Source organism: Ammodytes marinus (genome assembly GCF_949987685.1).
Source record: "Ammodytes marinus genome assembly, chromosome: 5".
Lineage (NCBI taxonomy): Eukaryota > Metazoa > Chordata > Actinopteri > Uranoscopiformes > Ammodytidae > Ammodytes > Ammodytes marinus.
This window is the reverse complement of record NC_137234.1, coordinates 26,827,070-26,852,038: the sequence shown is the minus strand read 5'-3', so window position 1 is coordinate 26,852,038 and position 24,969 is coordinate 26,827,070. Positions and strand designations below refer to the sequence as shown.

Genomic DNA, 24,969 nt, shown 5'->3' with positions numbered 1-24,969 from the left:
GTTCCTTTTCCACCACTTCCCTCCCTTATAATACTATAAAAGCATTTGATATGATCTATGATCTAATGCTCCATTTCATGAAAACCGTCTTCAGTGTTTTGAGACATTCAATTCCTATCTTAGCATTTAGTGAGAGAAATGCAATCACTTTTCTCTCTCTTTGGAATGCCCAATGCAGTTTCTCACCTACAGTAGTGTAATACGAATATAATACTTATATATCCAATAATATGGATAGGTTACTCATTGCACATTTATGTCATGCTTCTACAGCTTTGCCTTATCATTGAGTCCATCAGGGAATTGGAACATTAATGACTCTTTATTCAAGTCGCCAACCAATGTCTTGAAACATCTTGCTGATGCGTTCTTTCTGAGGTTCCAGTAGACACACGAACATTACAGTATGCTTTGCTAAAGGCAAGACATTTTTAAAGCATGCATGATTTATTGCATATACTGTAGTTCATAACATACAAAAACATTGCCCTTACACACGATGCCCTTTTTTTCATTTTCACTAGAAACCAACAACCCCCGAAATGGGTTGGTGCCTACAGCAATTTACTGCACAGTACTGTTTTCTGAATCTTGAGCATTTGCAATCATTTTACAAATTGAATGTGGTAGTGATTCTGCTAACCTGAATGACATGCAATTTGGCAAAATAATGTCTTAGGCGCTGCATTACCAACATCACATCAACAAACCCTAAATCAGTAAAACATCTCAAAAACGTCCACTTGTTAATGGAACAGCTGCTGGTGTTTGTTTGATTGCATCTGACTGAATGCTGTGGAGCCAACAGGCACAAAACAACAGAGCTCTATATCAAGGCTATTATGTTTCTGTTGAGTGATCGGCCAAGCAGAGATTGATCTTCTGTGTTAAAAATCATCTAATTGTTCAACATATGCGCATAACACTCCTTTTTATATACTATCTATGATACCACTGCACTACATCTGTGGCATGTGAAACCCCAACGTGTCCTACATAAAGCAGAAATGCTCCCAGTTACGACATACAGATCGTATACCAAGGCCAGTATAGTGTACTTTGACTCGACACATTTTAGCACAGACTTGTACATAAAACCCAAATTAGGTACACAAAAGTCAGTTGCCTTGGCAGGGTTTGGGGATTCATGGCCTCGCTGATGCAGTTAAGTGAGGAAAGTGTTGCTAACAGTTATTTCAGCTTCTGTAAATCGTTTTGTTTCATTGGCGTGTCACTCAAACACACACACGTGCACGCATGCACACACTCAAACACACACACACACACACACACACACACACACACACACACACACACACACACACACACAAACGCACACACACTGTGTGTTTTTATTCTCCCACTGCCTTGGTTTGGGACAGCCCATTGCCAGTTTAATCTTTATTCTACGTCTCCTTAAAATACATCGTCGTACATTATACACACTGTGCCGTATTTTTGCCTGATACCTTGCAGCACCCTGATTCGTCCCACTCACACTGATAGAAATAAACAGGAGAACTAGCATGTAAACACAGGGAAATAAAGATTGTTTTTCAGTAGACATAACTGTGCTTCTGTTTGCCCTAAACAGTGCAAGTCTTACTAGGAATATCAAAGTGTTGCACTGCACAGCCATATTCTTTAATCACATTCTTGGAGTTATTTTCTTTCGGTGGTGGTCCCTCGTGGCACTCTGGAATAATTAGACATTTTCTAAAAAATGACGTGCTTTCGTGCACAGAGGTAGATGAGGAGATTTAAATACCGCTTTGATCTCTGTAAGCTACTGAAGCAAAACACCAGCTAGTTATCTTAGCTTAGCATGAACACTTAGAATTAGAATGAGTGAGTTTTAATGATGTTGGTTGGCAGATTTGTATAAATTTGGACAGAGCAAAGCCTAAAAAACCTTTTCTAGTCTTTGCGCTATAAGCTTAGCTAAATTGACACAGTGGTACCCAGGGGGCAAAGTGATTTTATGGACATGGAGCGTTGTAAAAGGTTGTTCACCAAAAATGACATCTAGGACCTTCCACGATCACAACCTGGGTGGACAACCTTGTCAACAAGCTGCTGGTAAGCTACAGTGGGCCGACATAGCAAATCAGAACCACTGTTTAAGTGAATGGGGGTGAATGGGGATGGGCTAGTGGGGAATTTTTTGAACTTATAGATATTATTATGAAACTTTGCCAGTTGATTACTGACATTAAAACAAAAACTTTTTGTATTACAGTATTTTCCAAAATGTTTCAATAAATATGAAAAATCATCAATATCTTACTAATGATGCGTACATTTGCATATCTACAAAGCCCCAAAATCTAGATGTTGGAAGAAAACAAAGTCAATTTGTTTTAAAATTTTGAAAACAAAACAAGTGTCCAACTGCCTGAAGCCTTTCCTAATCACAGTTCAAATTTGATCAATAACCCATAGAAAATACATTTTTTACACAGTTACATTTCATGTGCCATGGACCAAAAGTGTCCTTTTGGAGTCTCCAGCTGGTATTTTAGGAAACGGCTAGACATTCCCTTGGAAAAAATTGTGTAAAAAATTCATTTTCTATGGGTTATTGATCAAATTTGAACTGTGATTAGGAAAAGCTTCAGGCAGTTGGACACTTGTTTTGTTTTAAAAATTTAAAAACAAATTGACTCTGCTTTTGTCCAACATCTAGATTTGGGGCTTTGCAGATATGCAAATTTACGCATCATTAGTAAGATATTGATGATTTTTCATATTTATTCCAACTTTTTGGAAAATACTGTAAAACAAAAAGTTGTTGTTTTAATGTCGAGTAATCAACTTGCAAAGTTTCATAATGATATCTATACGTTTAAAAAATTCCCTGTTAGCCCATCCCCATTCACCCCCATTCACTTAAACAGTGGTTCTGATTTGCTCTATCGGCCCGCTGTAGCTTTCCAGCAGCTTGTTGACCAGGTTGTCCACCCAGGTTGGGATCCTGGAAGGTCCTGGATATAATTTCTGGTGAACAACCTTTTACAACGCTCCATGTCTGTTTTTAAAAAAAAGGGGTTTTGCCTCCTAGGTATGGCTAAAGCTTCAGTTGCACTCTACAGACATCTGTACTTAATGTCAAACTATTCGTTGAATCGACAGAGAGAAGTGAGATAAACGCCTGGTGTTTTTCTAAAGCAGGGGTTCTCAAACTTTTGATAGCTGAGGGCCAATTTAGGAACCCAACATTGGACCGAGGGCCGCCGAATGAATTTTTCTTTTAAAACTGAAATAATTTCAATGGCCAGGTTGCGTCTTTACAGTTTACATGTATTGGTCCGCATCCAGTAATGTGTAATTAACACATTTTAATTAATTAATGAAGGGTTAGGTTTCATTTCAACATTGGGGGGGACACATTAAAAGCGGGGGTCTGGGGGTAGTGTAGTCCCCCAGAAAAATGTGAGGTTCAAACACTTGGGTGGGCTATCAGCAGTCAACTAGGCAGATAGTTCCATGGCTATCAGCAGCTAGCTAACATTAGCTTGTTAGCTAAACTTTAGGCAAAAGAGTTAGAAACCAGATAATGTTAGCATCCATCCTTAGACACTTGACCTAATCTAATTCACCTTGAAGGTGAGAAAGTGCATCGTATTGGGCTTAACAAGCTCACTATCTAACAATAGGGACCACTACACTGCCTGCTGCACTGTGGGAGGCTGACCAGCCGTCTGCAACGAGAGGCAGAGGCCAGCCGAAGGTCGGCAAGTTTAAGATGGTACGGTCCACTCTAGGGGTGTTATTATTAATAATTGGGGAATGAATGTAAACAAATAGGAGGGATATTTAAGTGTTTCGACCTCTGTACTGTTTTTACTGTTACGGGGACGCATCCCCTCCGTGCGTTTCAATTTAAAAAAAAAATATATATATATAAGATATGTTTCTGCGGGCCGCCATTGGCCCGCGGGCCGCATTTTGAGAACCACTGTTCTAAAGCCACGTTGTTGTAGGAGTATATAATGGTAAATGGACTCCACTTATATGGCGCTTTTCCCAGTTTTTTAACAGACTCAAAGCGCTTTACATTGTTATGTACACATTCACCCAATCACACACCAATAGCAGCAGCTACCACGCAGGGTGCAAGCTAACTATCGGGAGCAATTTGGGGTCAATGGTCACTTCCACATGTGGCAGGTAAGCGGGGGATCGAACCTTTGACCCTACACTCCAGAGGCGACCTCCCTCCCCACTACCGCCCCTATAACACTATTACACAGGAAATACTGGACATTCTTTATGACAACACTATAGTTAGTCCCTAAATGGCTGTAGGCCTATAGCTCAATGGTGTTTTTGCTGCTAGATTATTGATCAACCTGTCCTTGGGCAACATGAGAGATATGTTTTTTTTTCAGTTCAGTGATATTTCCTTCAAAATGAATCACCCCAGGACATGTGACCCCATGACCCTGACCACAGTAATAATGTGAAGTCAAGTCAATTTTCTTTTCTATAGCTCAGTATCATAAATAACAATTTGCCTCGGGGCCTTTACATTCAGTAATGCTGGGTAATAGAGTATTTTAATGCTGTATATGACACACATATGACGCGGTCAAAATAAACATAACTGGTCTTCTATATTAACACTGTTCTTCATGCAAATCAAGTGCACCCTGAGAAAAGATCAAATAATTCTACACAATGACCTTGGATAACTTGAACATTAACCAAACTACAGCAGAAAAAAATACAAATAAAAACAGAGCATTTATGATCATCTGAGATCAATGATAAAGCCTTTAAACCTTAGTATTATTTTTGATGATTAAAACGCTTCTTTGGTAAACCATTTGAGTGTCCTTAATTAATGAAGGGAGTCTGCACTTAAAGCAAAAGCTCTCTACATTTTGACTGAGTTTTGAATGCGTTTTATTGCTCATTGAAAGTGAAACTTCATAGCAACATCCAAAGTGCCTTTTATGTTTAGTTCCGGGATAAATAAATGAGATACATCTTCGATCATCTGAAGGAAAAACAATTGAAGGCAGGAGAATGACGAAGACCTTCAATAGCATGAGGCTCTCTTCTCACAACTCCATCCAATTATACAGTCCATATTGTACACAGATCATGCATCTATACCTCCACAGATTTCATTCTTTACTCAATTATTGCTGCTGCTTATTTTCAACACACACACACACGCACACGCGCACGCACACACACACACACACACACACACACACACACACACACACGCACACACACGCACACACACACGCTTTCCATGTTCTCTTTTCTCTGCTCTAAGGCATCAAAATGCAGTTAGAATGACAGGTTGTAACATGAATTACATTCAACAATGTTTTTTTTGTCAGGTAAATGCACACTAGTCTGATCTGCAGCAATGGAAACCGTTCCATGCTTCAGTTCAACTGCTGCAGAGGGAAAATAAAAATTGATTCATGTTGTGTGACTGGTACAGAGAATGACAGCTCCAACTGACAGGATTTATAGTTCTTCCTCTATCAGAGTCTGAACATCTGTCGCCTGTCAGGGTCAGGTGCTGCTGGCATATTTGAGTTTACGTCATGTCAGAAAGGGGCAACTGAGCTATACGTACTGCAGATACAGGCTTGAGATCATAGAGGATTACAAGTAAGTGTGTGTGTGTGAGTGTGTGTGTGTGTGTGTGTGTGTGTGTGTGTGTGTGTGTGTGTGTGTGTGTGTGTGTGTGTGTGTGTGTGTGTGTGTGTGTGTGTGTGTGTGTGTGTGTGTGTGTGTGTGTGTGTGTGTGTGTGTGTGTGTGTGTGTGTGTGCGAGGCTCTTCCATGTTGGATTGTCTTAAGACCGCCGTCACCCTCTGTTCGACTCTTGATACAGACACTCTCAAATCTCAGAGTTGCCAATTTCATCCCGCGCACCACTGGGTTCCAGATTAAGTTCAGTGCCCCTTGCTTTTAGACAGTAACAGCACGTAGGAAAATCCTGCCAGATGGTTGAGGGGTTCTAGAGGTGGGACAGGTCAATATCATCCCAAACTAGCTATATATATATATATTTCCACCGTGCAGTAAAACATCTAAGGAAAGTCATGTCGATCTGTACTCATCTCACTTTAACATAAGCATGTGGCAGCTCATCAGCTTTGTTTGTCAGCACATCAACAGTCAGTTAGAGTTGCTGGATTGTATAGCTGTTTTTTTGGAGGACAAAGCATGGCTTGATTGCAGCATTTGCTAGCTGATTTGGGAATTCAAAATGGGGGCGTATTCCAGTTCCATTGTACAGCCTCCATGTTCCAACAAAGACATTTTAGTAATATTGAACTCAACCGCTGTGGTCTGGTTTATGTCTGGGTACAAATGAAATGTTTGCATTAAAGCAGTCTGGCTAACTGCTATGTAATGTTAATTAATTTACAGACTTAACAATTATTAGAAGACAAGATTACACAACTGGTGTATAAAGGTATAAACTATTGATTGTTACATTGATTGTGTTAATCATATTTAATGATATGTTATTGCACACTTGAAAGGTCTTATAGCTTGAGCATTTATTAACAGTTTACACATTGACAGTCGGGTTTAAAACGTATGGTGCTTTTAGTTCTTTGGTCTCGGAAATGGTGAAGGAAAAAAAAGTGAAAGTCAACTTTCTAGATTTCTCTGGACCTTTTAATTGCAACTTAAAGCATGCATCAAATGATGGAGTTTGCTTATGTTGTCACAAGGAATGAAGAAAATGTACAATAATATATATATATATACTAACCTTATGCAAAATAAATAAATACAGAATTAACATATGATTGATAAAATAACCTTCTGTGATCTAGTCGTGTGAAATAGGAAGTAGTGTTGCATGCGTCCTACTGTGTTATATTGTATTATTAATCATTCATTGTCTGATTATACATTTATAAAGTACACAGATAAGTTATAATTGTTGGACAAATACATCAAATAATTATAGCTGTACACTTAAAAAAATGTCCTTATAAGTGCCCACAAAGGCATTGCAGTGTGTTGCAGGCTACAACGGTTTATAAATAAAACAGAGATGGATCTCACCATTATATGTGCCTTACCATTCTCTCCCCTACCTCCACACACCTCTCTTGTTTTGTGCTTTGAGGCTGTAAAGCAGCTCTGACAGCTGAGGACCTTGATGTCAACTGTGCTTTGTCCTAAGTAGGGACAAGTCAATTGATTAACGCCCTCTCCTTTCTATCCTTGTCCTTACCTGAACCCAACTCCAAGATGTATGAGGCCCTGCGGAGTCATTTCTACATTCTCCTCTGCCCGTATTGTTTTCCTACACACCTATGGCTACATACACACAAATGAAGTCACCGCGACCCCTTTATATCATGATAACATAAAGAGGTGTGTGCCTGAACTGTGAACTGCAGAAAGACAGACAGAGAGAGAGAGAGAAAAAGACAGAGAGAGACAGAGACAGAGAGAGAGAGCGAAAGAGAGAGAGATAGAAGTAGAGCAAGACAAAGCAGTGAGTGGGAGACTATTGTGAAAATAATTAGCGAGGAAAATTGAAAGACGGGGGAACGAGATTAAGGAAGCTAAGAATATCCTTGACCACCTTTAAACCTGCAGTGTGTAGAATTTTGGGATTTTTTTCATAGCAGACTTGGTAGAATATAATTATAATATCCATAAGTATGTTTAATTTAGTGCATTATAGCTAAAAAAAAAGGTTTAGAAATGTTTTTTTTCCCTTAGAAATGGTCTCTTGTATCTCCATATATCTCCATACGTGGGGCCCAGGCCTGGGCGCCTCCATGTTGGAAGCGTCATAGTTGGAATGTCATCAGTTCTATAGAAGCACAGAATGGAACAGTTGGCCACACTGTGTCCATCAGAACTACCAGTTGGAATGTTCTTGAAGGCCTTCCGTTGCTTCTCTGAACGGGAACCATAGAGACAAACTGTTGTGATCTACTGTAGAATTGTACCACTTGATGATGTCATTTTACACACTGCACCTTTAAGTTGGCAACCAATGCTATGATGTTGCTATCGTGCAAAGCTTCAGTGGACTTCTCCTGATGGTGTATGCCACTTTAATGTAGCGGTTTTAATTGTGGGTTCGCATGTTTATAAACTTTAAAAACATGTGTGGCCTCCCTGTTGGGTTCTTTGACATAGGTACGTTTCATTTTCCCCGTGAGACCTAATTTAGTAAAGCCCTGCCCTGCTTGGTTACGGTTGCTATACGCTTGATAAGCTCTGCAGCCTGGCATTGCATATTTGGTAACGATGTGTTTGCGGCATATTCAGCAACCAAGTGTTGATGTTAGTTAGTTAATGGTGTGCTTCCTGGTGTTGCATGTGATGCTCAGTTCTCCTGTAGGTAGGCCTATATATATATAAGCTATTTAGCAGGTAATGCTATCGCTTGCAGCTTACATTAAAACAGATCAAAAATCATCAAATGTAGTGTCACCCTTACTACAGCCTCATGCCCACCGCATCGGATTGTGGATAAATCTGAACTTGAATATTTAATAATTTCTTTATATCCAGGAGTCTTTAATTACACGTGTGTATCAAGTGCATCTGTGTGTGGACGCCCAGCTGTCCCTGATATTGTGGGATTGTGATGGAGAAGCAAACCCATATGTTTGTCCATCTGCTGAGACAGATGTTTGTAAAATTAGGCAAAGCAGTAGCTGGTAGTTCATTCCAATAAGATAATGATGATCTCACATAATATGAAACAAAACTGCACTATTGTGGGTCATTGTTGCAATTAGAGGGCTGCTGTGATCCCTTTTAAGACTCCATTTGTTCTGATAGATATACTGTAGGTAATGTGGTAAAGGGAGAAGTGTAGTAACCTAAGTGACCTTTGATAAAAGCTTGCAGAGGAAATGGTCAGAAATGTTCTAACTTGCCGATGTTCCTAAAATGGAAAAAAGAAATGAACAGTTTAGCGACAGGGTGCAAACTCTAGTATCTGATAATACTAGACTTAGACATAACGCAAACCAATACACCATGCCGACATATCCCTGTTGACTTTTTGACATGCAGCACACACCTTCCAGCTCTTTTCATTTTGGCATTTCAAGTCAATCGCGTGATACATATTATGACAGTTATTTTCTAGCATTGCTTGTACTTTCAGTCTGTTAAAAAAAAATCATAATATCACTTTTCTTTAAATTCTGAAGAAGTGTTCCAATCCCCATACTTCTCTACTATTTTGTATGCCAGAAAAAGATTTAGGATGTCCGAATACATGCATGTCAATTGTAGTATGCTGAAAATACATAGTTGCCCCATGACCTCCAATAGCATTTGAGTATTCGTCTTTATTCTTGGCATTTCTCGACATAATGAAAAACAAATCTTCCTTATCTGATTTTCTTTTCTTTTCTGTGGCCCTAATACTTTTCTGTACTTTAGTATGTAGTGTAGTAAAAAGAAAGAGTATGTGATTTGGAACGCAGGGGATGTCCGATGAAAGACAAACAGAGGCGAACAAACATTTGTGAACCTCAGTCGCCTCATTCAGAGACAGCATAATGATGGTGGACACTTCTGTCATCATTCATGTCAACACATTTAATGGAAAGTTAAATTAGGTGAAAGTGGAATAACTCCAATCAGGTTTAATTGAGGAGAAAAAGCTTCTCCGCACCTTGCTGCTTGATTCAAATGCTGTGATTAGTGACACTCTTCTATAATTGGCTTGGACAATTATTTTCTATGTCCCTTTCGAAAATGACCACTGGGCTCCAGCTGTCTCCATGATTACAAACTTTGCTTTAGGGGATGAGTGTGTGTACAAAGGGTGTGTGTGTGTGTGTGTGTGCGTGTGTGTGTGTGTGTGTGTGTGTGTGTGTGTGTGTGTGTGTGTGTGTGTGTGTGTGTGTGTGTGTGTGTGTGTGTGTGTGTGTGTGTGTGTGTGTGTGTGTGTGTGTGTGTGTGTGTGTGTGTGTGTGTGTGTGTGTGTGTGTGTGTGTGTGTGTGTGTGTGTGTGTGTGTGTGTGTGTGTGTGTGTGTGTGTGTGTGTTTGAGGCTGAGGGAGGTAGCTTCTAATTGACTGGCCGTTAAAGCTTTTAATGAAGAGTGGGAAGCCAGCTCTCCAATTAGCATCAGGGGAGGGACAAAGGATGGCACCAAGGGAGAGAGTGGAGGAAAGGAAGAATACAGGGAGGAAGGAAGGAGAGAGAATCATCGGGCAGAAGAAAGGGGTAACAAAATTGTCATATTAAAAAAAAGATTCTCACACGAATAAGAAACTGTCATCAGCAAAGACAGATTTATATTTATGGACCATAAAGAGCACCATTTTTAGCAGAGAGTGTCGAGCATGGTGTCGAGCAGTCAACAAGGGTTGATGCATGTGAGTACTCGCTGAACGAAACAAACAAACACATTAAAACAATGGCTAACTGTTGTTTGCTGTTTGTGCTACCCGCCTCACTTCCGGGCGTCACTGATTCGCTAGCCCTCCACCAATCAAATTGCTCCAACTGAAAGACTGCCCGCCGGCTCAAAAGAAGCCCGACAACATCTACGACGACCGACGTCACGGCACACACCAAACAGATTTGTGTCCCCGCCCCCTACAGACTCTCCGACGGCGATTATCGGGCCGGTGTGTCCTGGCCTTAAGACTCATTCACACATGCAGCCGTTCCCAGTAATGTTTCTGCATTTTCCCGGGAAGGGGGTCATGTGTGAATGAAAGCCATTATTGATTTTCCGGCAGATCGTTACCAGGAACCTGCAGAGAAAAGCTGGAGTTTGAATAAAAGCCGGAACATTACCAGGAGTGGCACTTCCGTGTGACGAAAAGCAGCAGCAGCGCCTTGAAACCACACCCAAAAACCAACTCTATTGTGTTTGTTAAGCTTCATTCTTCAATGATGGCTGGAAATTGGACAAAGGGCGAAACTAGGAAGCCCCTGTTTCGGCACAGAGGATGAGATTGACTGTCAGCTGCCGTGTATAATGAGCGTATAACCGGCCTTGATCGTCCTTCTTCTTCCTCCTGTTGACTTTGGCGGCGTAGACACTACTAGGCGTGTTCACTGTCCCCAACTGGACATCCAGCTACCTGCATGTGTGAAAAGTGAACATCAATAGTGGTGTCGGGAATTCCAAAGGCAGTATGCAGGAAACTTTGTGTGATAGAGGCTTTTAATTGTGGTATGAAATACTCAGTATAAGTGCTACAAATAAGTAAGCGAGAATTGAATGACAGAAAATAGGAGGAAGGCAAAAACAGATACAGAGTATCATGCAGGGAGGGAATATGTAGCAGCATCTTCTTCACAACAAGGGGCATCAGGTTTATGGGAACATGGTAATGAGATATTAAAAACACATCAATATAAATGATGGCGATGCTGTTCTACCACCCATGGGAGGCTGTCTTTCTAAAAAAGTTAACATTTTCTAACACATATTGCTTAAAGACTCTAGTGCTAATTACGTAATGCCCAGTGCGGTTGGGTATCTAAATATCACAGTGAAACAAGAGCCAATAGAGCAGAGCACCTCAAAGCAGCTGCCTTTCCCATCCGTCCCTTTCTACTCTTTTAACTGATCAAGTTCCCGCCGCAGAATCAGATATAACTACCTATTAAACAGCCTCTTTGAAGCGAGCTCTCTTTCCATAAACTATTCAGAATGAAACAAATGAAATGAAAAGAGAAAGTTGATCTGAGATTGTATGGTATTATGTGGTAGAATGGCTCTTGCACTGTGAAGTATCTGCTCAGTCTAGCTGTGTTTGTACTACACTCATCATCTGCAGCTTGTCAACCTTATTATTACTAATCAAGATTAAATGACTTGGTCTAAAAGGCCCCTACCTTATTTAGGATCAGTAATTGATTTGATTAAAATGTGACAGCTAAAGGTCGCATTATGTATTTTTTTAAATGTTGTATATATTATAACTGAATGAAAATGATTTAGGCTGTGCAGAAAGATTTCCCCGTCTCCCGTTATGAAACTGAATTAAAACAAGAAAAAGACAACCCTGCTGGCAGCTTGTGAAGAACATACATATTGCAAAAGGCCGTTACTGTAGAACCATCAGGGCCCTTAGGACATTTAATTTCAATATGTATAAAAGGCATTTGAATAAAAGTATTCCATTTGCATCACATCTAATCATGACCTGGACACAAGTGGAGCAAGTGCACTCATTATTATTCGTACTCCCTTCGATTAGTGCACTTAGACTGTGTGTCTTTGTGTGTGTTGTAGGTGCAGTGGAGGTGAGGAAAGAAGGTCTGGAGTCTCAGATAAACCGCCTGGCTGAACTGATTGGACGACTGGAGAACAAGGTAAAGAATACACCCGCAGGCACACACACACAGGCACACACAGGCGCGCGCACACACACACACACACACACACACACACACACACACACACACACACACACAAACCTGTTTTGGTCATTGATGGAAAATATTGCATTGACTTACATTCATTCCATGAAGGATTTCCATAACTACTACATGCCTAACTCTGAAGATTGGAAATAATAAGACTCATATGTGTCAAATTCCTTTCCTTTTCGTGTCTTTTTTACCATGAACACATGAGGTTTATTCAAAGTCAATCCCAAATACACTCTCCTGCTGCTGTATACCTCACTACCATATCAAGTGTGTATTAGTACGCATATCTTTCGGAGAGCGAGCCACTAGAACAGAAAAAGCGTATGCGCCCATGGGACTACACACATTTTCTGTCTGTTACGATAGTCACTGTGTTAGATTAGACGTTCACAGTGTGTGGCTGCCTTGTGCTCTGACAATACAAAGAAAAAAAGAAAAGAGAAACACTCATGCGAGCGGCACCGGCAACTTCCCTCCTATTTCTCTTGGCATATTTAGCGCTTGGCCTCATCTCTTCAGGCAGAGCGCTGTCGGCTGTGTTCCTATTGAAGCAACGCTAGCCGTGGTGCGAGCTAAACAATAAATCTCACATGCTAGACCTGTCCTGGATGGGCCATCGGTTGTTGTCCACTATGTCATACTACACAACAGAAAATAATCCATTGAAACCCTCTGTTGTTCCCGATACGACATGACACCCTACGAATCCCGAATCGGACTCTATAGCGTGCTGATATCGTGTAGTCTGGCACCAACATATACCCTGCGTTCCAATACCCATACTTCCCTACTGTTTAGTATGCCAGAAAAAGATTTAGGATGTCGCAATACATGCACGTCAATTGTAGTATGCTGAAAATACATACATGCCCAAGTAACTCCAATAGTATTTTGGAGTATTCGTCTTTATCCTTGACATTTCTCGACATAATGAAAAAAAAACTTCCTTACTTGATTGTTTTTGTCTCCTGTGGCCCTAAAACTCTTCTGTACTTTAGTATGCAGTGTAGTTAAAAGAAAAAGTATGTGATATGGAACGCAGGGATTGTACCACGAGGGGGGAGGGAGGCATGATGTGGGAAGAGAGAAGAATAAATAACTGAGAGGCTTTTATATAGCAGAATACCTGTCTGTGTGAATAGAGCTGTGCCTCAATATTTAGTCAAGCTTTTATCCCGTGACCCCCAGGTGCTATTTTAATGCACTTCTCAACAAAAGGTTTAACTAGAGATGGTTCATTCAGTCCATTGACTTCCATTTGAAAAGAAATGATTGAAAAAGGACTGTGACTCTGAGGTCCTCCCTGAGAGCCCATTACTCTAATCCAAGACTGTGTGCTTTCTCACGGATGACTAAACACAGTCAGGTCGTTTTTTTACCTGTTCAGAAAGGGAATGAAGACAAGGGCTCCTTTGGAAAGATTTATTTATTGGTTTCTTTGTCTGTGTATAAGTAGCCAGCAATTGATTTGGGCTTGACTTTGGCAAAAAAAGGGGAAAGTAAAAATTACAATAATGTTGCTTTAATGTATCCGTTATTTTGCCCCATTGTACCAGCAAACAAATGTAGGAGAGTATCAATAAATAACAAAGAAGTTGGAATGAATAAAAGTAGAATGAAAGATTAAAATGTAGTGTAATTATTACAGTGTAATTATTTGACGTAATTACGATAGCCTTCCTTCTGGCTACCCATAAAAGGACAGATGGTACAAGGTAAAAAGATGGGAAAGGAAGGGGGGAGGTGTGTGTGTGTGTGCCTACTTTGTGTTTAATAGGTACTCAGAAATAAATTACAATCCTACGTAGTATATTTTAATATAGAGAGTAGTTGAATTGGGTAATTTTGTAAGATGAAAAACTATTTGACAACCACATCATTCGAAAAGTTTCACTTGAACGAGGTTCAAGATTCAAAAGGCAGCACAACACCCAAAACTCTCGCAAAGTTCGAAACTCCATGGCAGCAGTTAGCTTAGCTTAGCATGACGGGAAGAAGGGATAAACAGCTAGCAAAAAAGAAGCCGTGGTGTTAGGGAGGGTTTATGTGCCAGACCTTTTCTTTGCTGGGACGACAAGACTTCAAAATAACACAACTTTCGGGCCAAGAAATAGTCACACACAGAACTACCAATTCAGTCACATTTTTTTCTTTATTCCAGCGCAGCACCATTCCGCTAAGCAAATCCAGATCAAGAGAAATGCAGATTATGTTCCTTCCAAGACGAAAAAATAAAGTAGCACCATAGAGCTTATTTTAAAGCCATGATAGCGCCCAACCTAAATTTAGATGATTTGCAAAGTTGCTGCATTTCCACATTGGTGAAAAGACAACGTATAGTTTGTGATGGAAGAAATCGCCCGAAAAATGACCCTTTTAAGAAACTTTCTGTCGGATTACATTTCAGAAGTCCAGACAGTATATGGCTTTAAGGTATATAGCGCATTGACAGTGCTGTGTCTCTTTCCCTATTATGTTTAGCTCTCTTCTAGTCCTTCAACACAAGAACATACTACTGCCTTTGGTCACTGCAACTGTGCTGTCCTGTAATGGCAGCTCTCATAACGTATATTGTCCTTATCTTAAACTTTAAATTAACTTTTAAATGTTCATGAAATAGTTTAAGAAGTGTCTTGGTTGCATTTGTGGGTGATCTGCATTTGGGTAAAGAGAACTGTGTGGCAGGTTAAAAACAACAACAACAAAAAAAGGAAACTGCCAGTGAAATTCAAATAGCAAATTTATTAAAACCCAAGAGTTTCAATAAAGACATCTGAGCCAGGCAGTTTCAAAGTCAGATCAAGGGATCAATATGCATCACAAATGGTTACATGATTGAGCAGAGAATGAACAGAAGAACACAAGCTTATATTCCCAAAATGTGTGTGCGTTGTTACATTTTGTGTGTGTGTGAAATCACAGAAGATGCCTTAACAGGATGCAGGTGCTAAATATCATCGTAGGAAGTCATTTTAGAGAGTTTATTCTCAGTCTTGCAGTGTTATTCATGTACGTTTGACCTTGGGATAAACAAGGACGTTGCATATCTGTTTGAAGCCAAACATCTTGGGTGTCTTACAGTTACCGGAACGAAGTTTACAGCAAACAGCATGGATGTTTCATAAGTTATAGCTGTGTTTGACAGGACAAAGAGCCCCTTGAGAAATGTCAAATGGGTAAACTCAGAATCTTTGCCGCCTCTATATTCTTTTATACATTGAACTACTAAAAGCAAATAGAATCTCAGTCCAGCTGTGACCAGACTGTGTCCAAATTATTCATACAAGAACACAGTATGTTTCCTGTAGCTTTTACAGTGTGTGTGTGTGTGTGTGTGTGTGTGTGTGTGTGTGTGTGTGTGTGTGTGTGTGTGTGTGTGTGTGTGTGTGTGTGTGTGTGTGTGTGTGTGTGTGTGTGTGTGTGTGTGTGTGTGTGTGTGTGTGTGTGTGTGTGTGTGTGTGTGTGTGTGTGTGTGTGTGTGTGTGTGTGTCACCTGCCCACTGTGCCAGAGCCCATTGCCTAGACTTCCCCTGCTGTGTTCGGTAAATGTCTCCGATACAATGCAGGTGAAGCAAGGCACTTTTCCATCCACAGTGGCAACAGTGATCAGTCACCTTGGCGACAGACGCTTTGCTGCGCCTTGCTGTGATTTATTAGAACACAGTTATATAACTATAACAGGCTTTGACAGTGGGGGAGAAAAGTAGAAATCAATGTCCCATTAGCTTCACACACAGACACAGTGTACAATTACCCACCTGGCTGTACTAATGTCTTGTTTGATGAGTTTAGTTGAACTTCACTTTTAATTGTGTCTTTTTCTAACTCATGTGTTGAATAATTGGCAATTGGCTTAACCCCTCTCCAGAAGAGTAGGCATTGAGTGGGATCCAAACTACTCATGTTGAAAGCTTGGAGGATGGTTTCTCTTTAAGCCTTTTCAAAAACCTGGACCATCAATTGTAAACACTAGAATGTCTCGCACGCTAGCTTTTCAAAGGCAAGGGCCGTCATTACCTAACTGTTATTATGTGTGGTGATACCTGTTTAGGACTGGATCATTTACTGATGATTATGTAAGCATATCAAAAGTGTTGAGTAGCGGCTCTGGCCTATACACATTTTGGTAACTGAATAGTTGACAATGTAAGGCTTATGTTCGTATAAAAAAAAAACTCTTTGAATACATTAAGTGATTGTTATTTAAAATACTGTATAGTAATGCCAGGGCTAGGGCTAAATGAGTCCCCTTTTTCTCCATGTCTTTTGCATTGTCTAACTGATGATGAAGATGCTAACATTTTGCCCGACACATGTTGCTTTAGCCACAGTTGTTCAGCCTTAATGCATTTGTCCATCACATTCAGAATGCATTAAGACCCTTTTACAGGCCTTTTGTTTTAGAGTAGCCTATATGAAAAACTCCACTGAGTTTTAGCGCTAAAATTCGCTTACACCAGCTAGCTAGAGATTATCACACAGTATATCCGAAACCGAAGTGGTCATTTCATTTGAAACAATATGCCGGGATGCTTCACATGCATAGCAACATTTATCATGGGGTTGGGGCTTAGTTAAGCTTAGTTGAGCCATTGATGATGACATTGCAAGCTACACACACCCATGTTTGCACGATAAATCTAGCGGGCCTGCCCGTAATTCCGACGCCTCATTGTTCCGACGTCTCAATGTTCCGAAATATTTCCCATTTCCCACGATTCAATGTTGCGAAAACGTAACGCGTTGGTCCGAAGTGCCGTTTGTCAGATTATTCAAAAAGGAGGAGCATTAGACCGACGGTCCTATATTTCGACCATATTCACAATCCCTGGAGTTTCTAACTTTCTCTCTCTCCCCTCTCCTCTCTCACTCTCTCCTCTCTCACTCTCTCACTCTCTCTCTCTTTCTCTCCTCTCTCCGATAAGCACCAAAATATCGGCCTCCATCTAACGTTCACAATGCATATTGTAGAGAAACGGTGCTTCAGCACCATGGACAGAGAGCGGAGGTCAGCATGCGCGCACGCACACACACACACACACACACACACACACACAATAAGCTATGTAGACAGTATAAATTTGAATAAATCAATACCAGTGAAATTATTTAGGCTAGTAAAGCACACTGCAAACACAGTAAAACAACCCAGGCCCACACACAGCTACTAAATATAAACATTGGATTTGTTTTTAACTCACCAATGACTGACTTTACTTCTTTACGAGGAAAGTAATAATCCATAATCCGCTTCATAAATTCACCTCATGAGACAGTTCAAGCCCACAGCAATAGTCTGGCTTGACGAAGTGCACTGCTGTAACTTAGCACTACATCGACTTTTGTTTTTGGTTCAATAATCACAAATTTGTTTCGTTATCCGTTTTGTTGGGTTGGTCTCGGAGTTTCGTGACACCAGTTAGGCTACTTTATGAGGAAGGCCGGGGCGAGACGTGCGACGGCAAATGCAACATTCAAGTGCTCCTCTGAAAACTTTGTTTAAAAAAAAACTGTGTCCTGTGGCTTTTTTTCACCATATGCCCCAATTATGTAAATGGCAAAAGCTGCTGCTGTTATATCATGATAAAGTGTATAATGTGGTGGTTTCAAATCCACCATTGATAGCAGCATGTCTCAGGTGTGTCTGCCTGGATATAAAAGAAGCAGGTGAAATGAAGTGCAGGGGATTAATACTTTACTCGTAAATAAGTAAAGTCAAATGGTGAGTTAAAAACAAATCAAACTTTTATATTTAGTAGCTGTGTGTGGGCCAAGACTATATGTGTTGTTTAACCGTGTTTGCAAGTGTGCTTTAATTTCGCTGGTATTGATTTAGTCATAGGCTATACCTTATACCGTCTACATAGCCTATTGACGGTGTGTGTGTGTGTGTGTGTGTGTGTGTTTACCTCCGTTCGCTGTCCATGGTGCTGAAACACTGTGTCAAAATGAGCGTTATTTTCACGTTTCTCTACAATATGCATTGTGAACGTGAGATGCAGATGAAGGCCTTAAGGTTGTATGTCGGTGCTTAGTGTGAGAGAAAGAGAGAGAGAAAGAGAGAGAGTGAGAGAGGAGAGAGAGAAAGTTAGAAACTCCAGGGATTGTGTATATAGTCGGAATATAGGACCGTCGGTCTAATGCTCCTCCTTTTTGAATAATCAGACAAACGGCACTTCAGACCAACGCGTTCCATTTTCGTAACATTGAACCGTCGGAATAGTGGCATGTCGATCTAATGGGAAACATTTCGGAACATTGAGACGTCGGAACAATGAGGCGACGGAATTACGGCATGGCACCATATCTAGAGCTTCTATCTATGATGTTCAGCTAGATTTGGCCTTTATGTGTCCTTGTGTTTTCATGCTAATTTAAGTCCATGCTGTGTCATTTTTGGGCTTCTCTTAATTGGCATGCATCCACCTCCTCCCCAAATTCCTTTATTTCCATCTTCCAAAGACAACGCGTCGTGCTTTCACGCCCAGTTGTGCTGTGTGTCCACATCTCGTGAGTGGCTAATGTTGTTGTTGTTGTTGTTGTTGTAGCTGCTGTCATTGGTCTTGTTGATTGACACGTCGGTGCTGTTGTTGTTGTTTGTGCTTCTCCTTTGCAGACGGTCTGGTTGGATCTGCACCAGAGGCTAACAGACACAGATGGCACTCCTAGCGCAGTAAGTAGACACTGAAACCAATTAGTGTTGTTTGGTTATACCATGCACCACACACACACAGCAATATTTACTGCTGCCTTACAAGAAAAGGCCAGCAACCACCGCAGCAGCACCTCAGGCTTAGTGTTCACAAGGCCAAGCAATGACTTTGTGATGTAATTAACACGGGACGGACAGCACTTCTCCACAGCCCGGCGTCAGCCAAAAGGAATCAAGGTCTCAGTGCATGACCCAAGGGTGCTGATCTTTTTGAATTATTTCCCAGGAAACGTGCTTGTTCTGTTCTTTGTTTCTTTTTTGCCCAGACCTGAATAATTTATTGAGCCTGAGTATTATCTGGAAGATGTATTAGCGTCACACACTATCTTATAATATCTAACACCCGAGAGAAAATTCAGACATCTTTCAGTTGTCCTAGAAAAATACTGCATATTAAAGGGGTGTGAGATTTTCTGTGGCAACCATCAGTGATTCATGTGAATAGCCACAAGCACAGTGCGGGCATCCTCTTCTTCTGACTTAGCTGTGTTAGATATAATCATAAATCAGGAAACTCTTACAGTAGCTCAGCTATTTAAAGCCATTTTCAGATATTAGTGCACCCAAGAGTGCTATCGCATACCTGCAGTGAGCAATAAAGAGCAGAATCTGTCTTGCAGGTCGGGAATGTCTGCAAGAAGCCGTAAGCAATCTGCAGTATATCTTAGAAAGATAAAGATTTTTACATGTGTCACATTTCCATGAAAGACTGTAATACAAAAAAGTACCTCCACTTAAAAAAAAACTCAGAGTTGTAAGTCAAATATATTGGAGAGCGATATAGTGGTGTAGTCTTCTACATGATTGTGCCATTGTGGAACTGAGCACCTGTACTCAAGCCTAATTTTCACTCCCACGGTTAGCCATAAAGGGATCAAGATACGCATGTAAATCACAAGTTTGCATATCACCGCTCATAAGACCTGTCAATGGAAGGCAAAGAAGTGCAGAACCTCATTCTCTAACAAAGGGCGGAGCACAAACGTCAGTTACTCTCGGATGTGGCTATTTGTAGCGTGCATATCATTAATTCATCGTATTTAACTGTGATCTGTACTCCACAATGATAATCAATAATTTAGTTTATAGCACTGGAGTCAAGGCAGAATTTACCATGGGCTTTCGAATGAAGGCTGGAATGAAGAGAACATCACGCATAGGGTAAAAACAAACTGTAAAATAATGCCTCCATTGTCAAGGGAAAGAAGGATGAAAAGTCTGCAGCCGAGCTAGCAGCTCTTTGAGGCAGGACTGACAGCAGTACTTTGAGCTAAACGCTCTAATCAGCATGCTCACAGTGACAACATTGATGCATGGCGTTACAGGAGTGGAACCTGTGTCTGTCCCAAATGTCCAATATTTCCATCCAATATTTGTAAAGGTATTTTACTTCAAAAAAATCTAAAATGTCAACCACATTGGCATTAGAGGAATTAAAATATCATGGCAATCCATGTAATAGTCAACATATTTGTAAAAGAGTGTGGGTAAAAACATCCCTCGATTAGTGAAATCCATAAGGATCAGGTGTCTCCATGGAGTTAGGAATCAGACCTTCCACTTCGGACTGCAGGAGACCAGTTTAAAAATCACCTACTGCACTTTAGAACACAGCAGTCGGGGCCACTTATGGCTACCCAATTAGCTGTCCGCGAGCAGTGAGAGCCCTGACTAAATTGTCCAGTTGTCATGGGCACGGCCACACAAAGGTTATTACATGCACCAAGAGGGAGAAGTCACAGCAAGTTTCAAGCTGTGATTTGCCCTTAAAATACATCGCAAAAAAAACGCCCAAATATGGAGCACTGATGGAGACAAGAAATCAGACGGAAGTGAGAAACAGGAATATGATATCGAGGAGGAACCAGTAGTACAAGTTATTCCGAGGACAGTTTGAAAGAAAAAACACTCTCCTTAAACACATTAAAGCAATTCAAGAATTAGCTTACAGCCATTATCTTGCTTTGCCAGGGTTCATTTGGGTTTTTTCTGGTGGACTGCTTTGCAAAAACAGTAAAGTAAGGAGTACAGCAGGGAATTAATCCCTTGAGGTAAACATATTTGCACATTCACACAGACTGGAAAAACACCCTTCTTCTTCAGTTCCCATGGTGATGCAGCAAAGGCTTCGTCTCACTTCCTCAGATGTTGACAGCTTCATCAAATATTCAAAACAGTCAGTCCATTGAAAATGTTTTGAGATATGAAAACCCACACATGGATTCAAAGGAATTTGTTGTTTTTAGTTGCTTACTTTTTAATATGTGGACTTTTTTAAATAAGAATTGATAGTCGTTGCAGTGTTTGCTGAGTACTTTGCAGTTTGTTCTCAGTTAAATTGCCCTACATGTTCAATGTTACATGCCGAGATAGGAGGAAGCAGTGTCTCTTGTCAAGTTTCATTTATTTTTCATGTGATCAGACCCCCACAGTAACCCTTTGTCACTTTCGCTTCAGCTTTTCCTTCATACAGGCATTCAGCGTTTTTGATTTCTCCTCCCCCACCCCCCCTCCCCATTCCTATAAGGAAATTACAAAAATGATTACATTACATACACTGGCTACAGCATGAAATTAGCAACTAATTTAATAAGGCAGCAATTACATAACAGCAATCAGCAGATTATGACAGTGTGCAGTCAGAAAGCACAGGAAATAAATCGAAAAGGAGAGATGTTAGCTTAATGGTTAGGGGTCGGTTATGCTCCAACAGAATTAGTTCATTGTTAGACCTCGTTGGAAGTGTCTATAGATGTTCCCAACTGCTAGCCTGGCATCGCCCGCCTACGTACTTCTGCTCAATTGTCATTTCCCTTCAGTAGTCAGTCTGGGCCTGTGGTATATTTGCTTGTTTTTTTTCCGCCAGATTTTTTGGCGGTCCAATCAGCGAACAGAGGGAGTGGCTGAGAACAATGATGTTGAGTTTCAGTTGTAGTCAGAAACCGGCGCATGACACATGTCACGGCCAAACGTTATGCAATTGGTTGGCAGATCCAGAGTGGCACTGGGCAGATCCAATAGTTTTAAACTTCAACAGACACCAGCCTTAAAGTGAGTTAACGTTTGTCAATTAAGCGATTCCAGACCTTCTGTACCAAATGAAATGAAGTACGATGGTCTGGTAGGACCAGGCTATCCGACTGTCACAATCGAAGGCAGAGTCATAATCCAACATGCACAGTGCAAATTAGGCAGTCATGGAGATTGGTCAGTGACAGGTGTATCTGGTTATTTATTCTATAGTACTGGTGAATTGACACCCAATACACGTATATATAGAAGCGAGTCAATGCAAGTTTGTCCGTTTTGTGCTACTGAAGAAACATGGCTGTGCAAAATGACCTCCACCCCGCTCCATGTACTGTAGATATAAAAAAAAAATGTTCAAGCAATTAAACACTAATTAAAACATCCTTATGCGTGTTATATTCCATTTCTACCAAGTCTGTTCTTAAAAATGCCAATTCATTCTAATATAATAATAATAGAAGAGGTTGCGTGTGAAATAATCACAAACGCCACAGCTCCCTCTCTGCCTATTGTTTCGCGTCAGAGAATGCTTGGCTCTTGTACTCATTTTATATTTTCTACGTTTTGTTTTCTACCCCTTTAAACAATTTCAATCCAACATTAGACCAAGGCAAACACGTATCTGGTGTTCCAAGGCAACTCATTTTTTTTTTTACACAAAAACTGAGCCTCATAAATTGCAAGTTTCTCATAAAATCCACTTACTTGATGGATAAATCACACATCTGTATGCATGTAGTGTAGGCTTCTGAAACTATGTGAAAAAAAAACCCTGGTCTTTTATTTCCCAAACAGAAGCACGCATTTGTTTTTTTCAAATCTCCTAGCATCTACCTTTCACCTCCTATCTCTCCCCCCTTCATCACCCTCTTGTCATCCACAAGGGAGTGTGTCATCACCCATTGACCCCTGTGATTCCTCAGTGTTCCATCTCTCCTGCTCCTAAACAGCCATCACTTTAACAAGATCACGCTCGGTCTTCTTCACCTCTACGTAGTCTCACCCTCTCTTCCCACTGCGGCCTCAATCCAGCCCCTCCTATGACCTTCCCCTGATCACCAGAAGAAAAGATTCAAACCTGATTATGCTTGTCATCTCCTCTCAAGTCCATGCCTCCGTCAAAGCAATCATCCCCCTCTCTTTATCTCTGCACAAAGTCATACACAGGGGGATCATGATACGATCATGTATCCGTATGAAATATTCAGATATACTTTCAAACTGTGCTTGAATTAGCATGTGCAATTTATACCTGTAGTGGCCCGGGGGAGGCTGAAGGACAATGATTTATGTCTGTTGATCCTTTTGGAGGCAAGAAAAGAAAAGCAATAACAACAGAACAAGCCGTGAGAATGCAAAAAGGGCAAGTGGGATAGAGGGGAAGATTCCAGTTTAATAAGAGAGAGAGAGAGAGAGAGAGAGATGATAGAAATGAGGAAAGGGAATGAGAAAGACAAAAGGCCAAAGGGACACAGGCATGTTCAGACTAGGGCATGTTTTTAATAGCGTCTGAAGTGTACAGTATTTGAAGTCTCAGCAGCGCAAATGGTGCTACTCTCCTCCTGTTTTTGTATTTTTTGAATTAGCGCACATAGCACAAATGTACACACCAAGCCTCAACTATTTCCAATCTTGCAAAGTCTGCAGACTCCAATGAATCCAAATGATTATTATATATAATCATCTATTTTGATTCTTTCAGGATAATATCACATGAACCCATAGATGTTCAACAGCTGAGGGGTGTTTTCAGGAAGCCGGTTTTGAGGCAACTCAGAGTCAGTTACTGTGGCAACATACACCGTGGGTCTAACCTGCTGGATTGGTGGTTAGACCTACTCTGAGTTTGTTTTCACTTAACGCTGCAGCTCCCACTGAGAAAACAGTGTCACTGTCACAATGCATCCCTGTTTGATGCAAAATCACTCCACAGAAATCTCCATCGGTATGTTTTTATCATTTCCTGATGATTGTGTGTTTGATCGATCATTTATCTGATCAGTAGCGTAGTTCTCAGCCCTCGTGTTGTTCATAAAGGCGGCCACCTAATACATTGTGAACATGATCTACATTCAGATTAATAAACCTATTTGTGTTGTATCTTTTTTTATTAACAGGAGTTTTCTAACATCTGTGCCACTGAACAGATTCCTGTCAGGTTGAAATATAACGCTGCGGCTGCACGCGATCGTTACCGTTCACTTGAGTGATCCCAGTCACAGACGAGCCTCGTTCCATTGCCTTATATGAATATAATCATTTAATTAGACTTTCCCCATGAGCACATACACGTCAAACAATGCTCACATGCTTTTGTTGAGCAGGGGCCTATTCAGGGCTGTACAGTGCGACAGTTTTGATTGCATTTGCTACTGAAATTGATCACGTGCGATGATGAATACAAATCCATTTGCACTCGTGCGACAGGTTGCTAATGAGGAGAGGCTGTCTTTGAAACACAGAGGAGCGCTGCACAGCACTGCTTAGAGGGCTACATTAATACTCCAAATGGGGGTAAATGTAGACTTAGGCAAGTAAGTTATTGAGTCCACCCTCCACTTTGGCTGGTGAAAGATATGTGTCCTCGGGATCTGTGCTCGTGCAGCGATTCTAGGTATAAAAACTTCACCAACGGCAATTACCGGAAGGAGACGGCACATTACCGCAGTTAAGTTAGCGCGTGTACAAACAGAACATTTCCTGTGCGCCTTCACATTAAAAGCCTGTTACTAGCCAAAGGTGAGTTGACTTTTATTTTGAAGCCGGTAAGAACAGGAAGTTAGCGCTTTTTTCTAGCTTGAAAGGCAACTCCTTCAGCTGCAGCGAGCAGTCAACAGTAGCCTAGTCTATTTAA

The 24,969-nt window shown here is 40.8% G+C and overlaps 1 protein-coding gene across 1 annotated transcript in view; it reads left to right on the top strand.

Annotated features, from left to right (window-relative positions):
- The window catches only part of necab2 (N-terminal EF-hand calcium binding protein 2), a gene marked incomplete at both ends in the record, with an annotated part of 122,981 nt that overhangs the window by 65,984 nt on the left and 32,028 nt on the right, over positions 1-24,969 (top strand). Inside the window, 2 exons of the mRNA XM_080028149.1 lie at positions 12,234-12,313; positions 18,990-19,046. Of these exons, the coding sequence (XP_079884275.1) occupies positions 12,234-12,313; positions 18,990-19,046 (137 nt within the window). The remainder of the gene's footprint in view (positions 1-12,233; positions 12,314-18,989; positions 19,047-24,969) is intronic.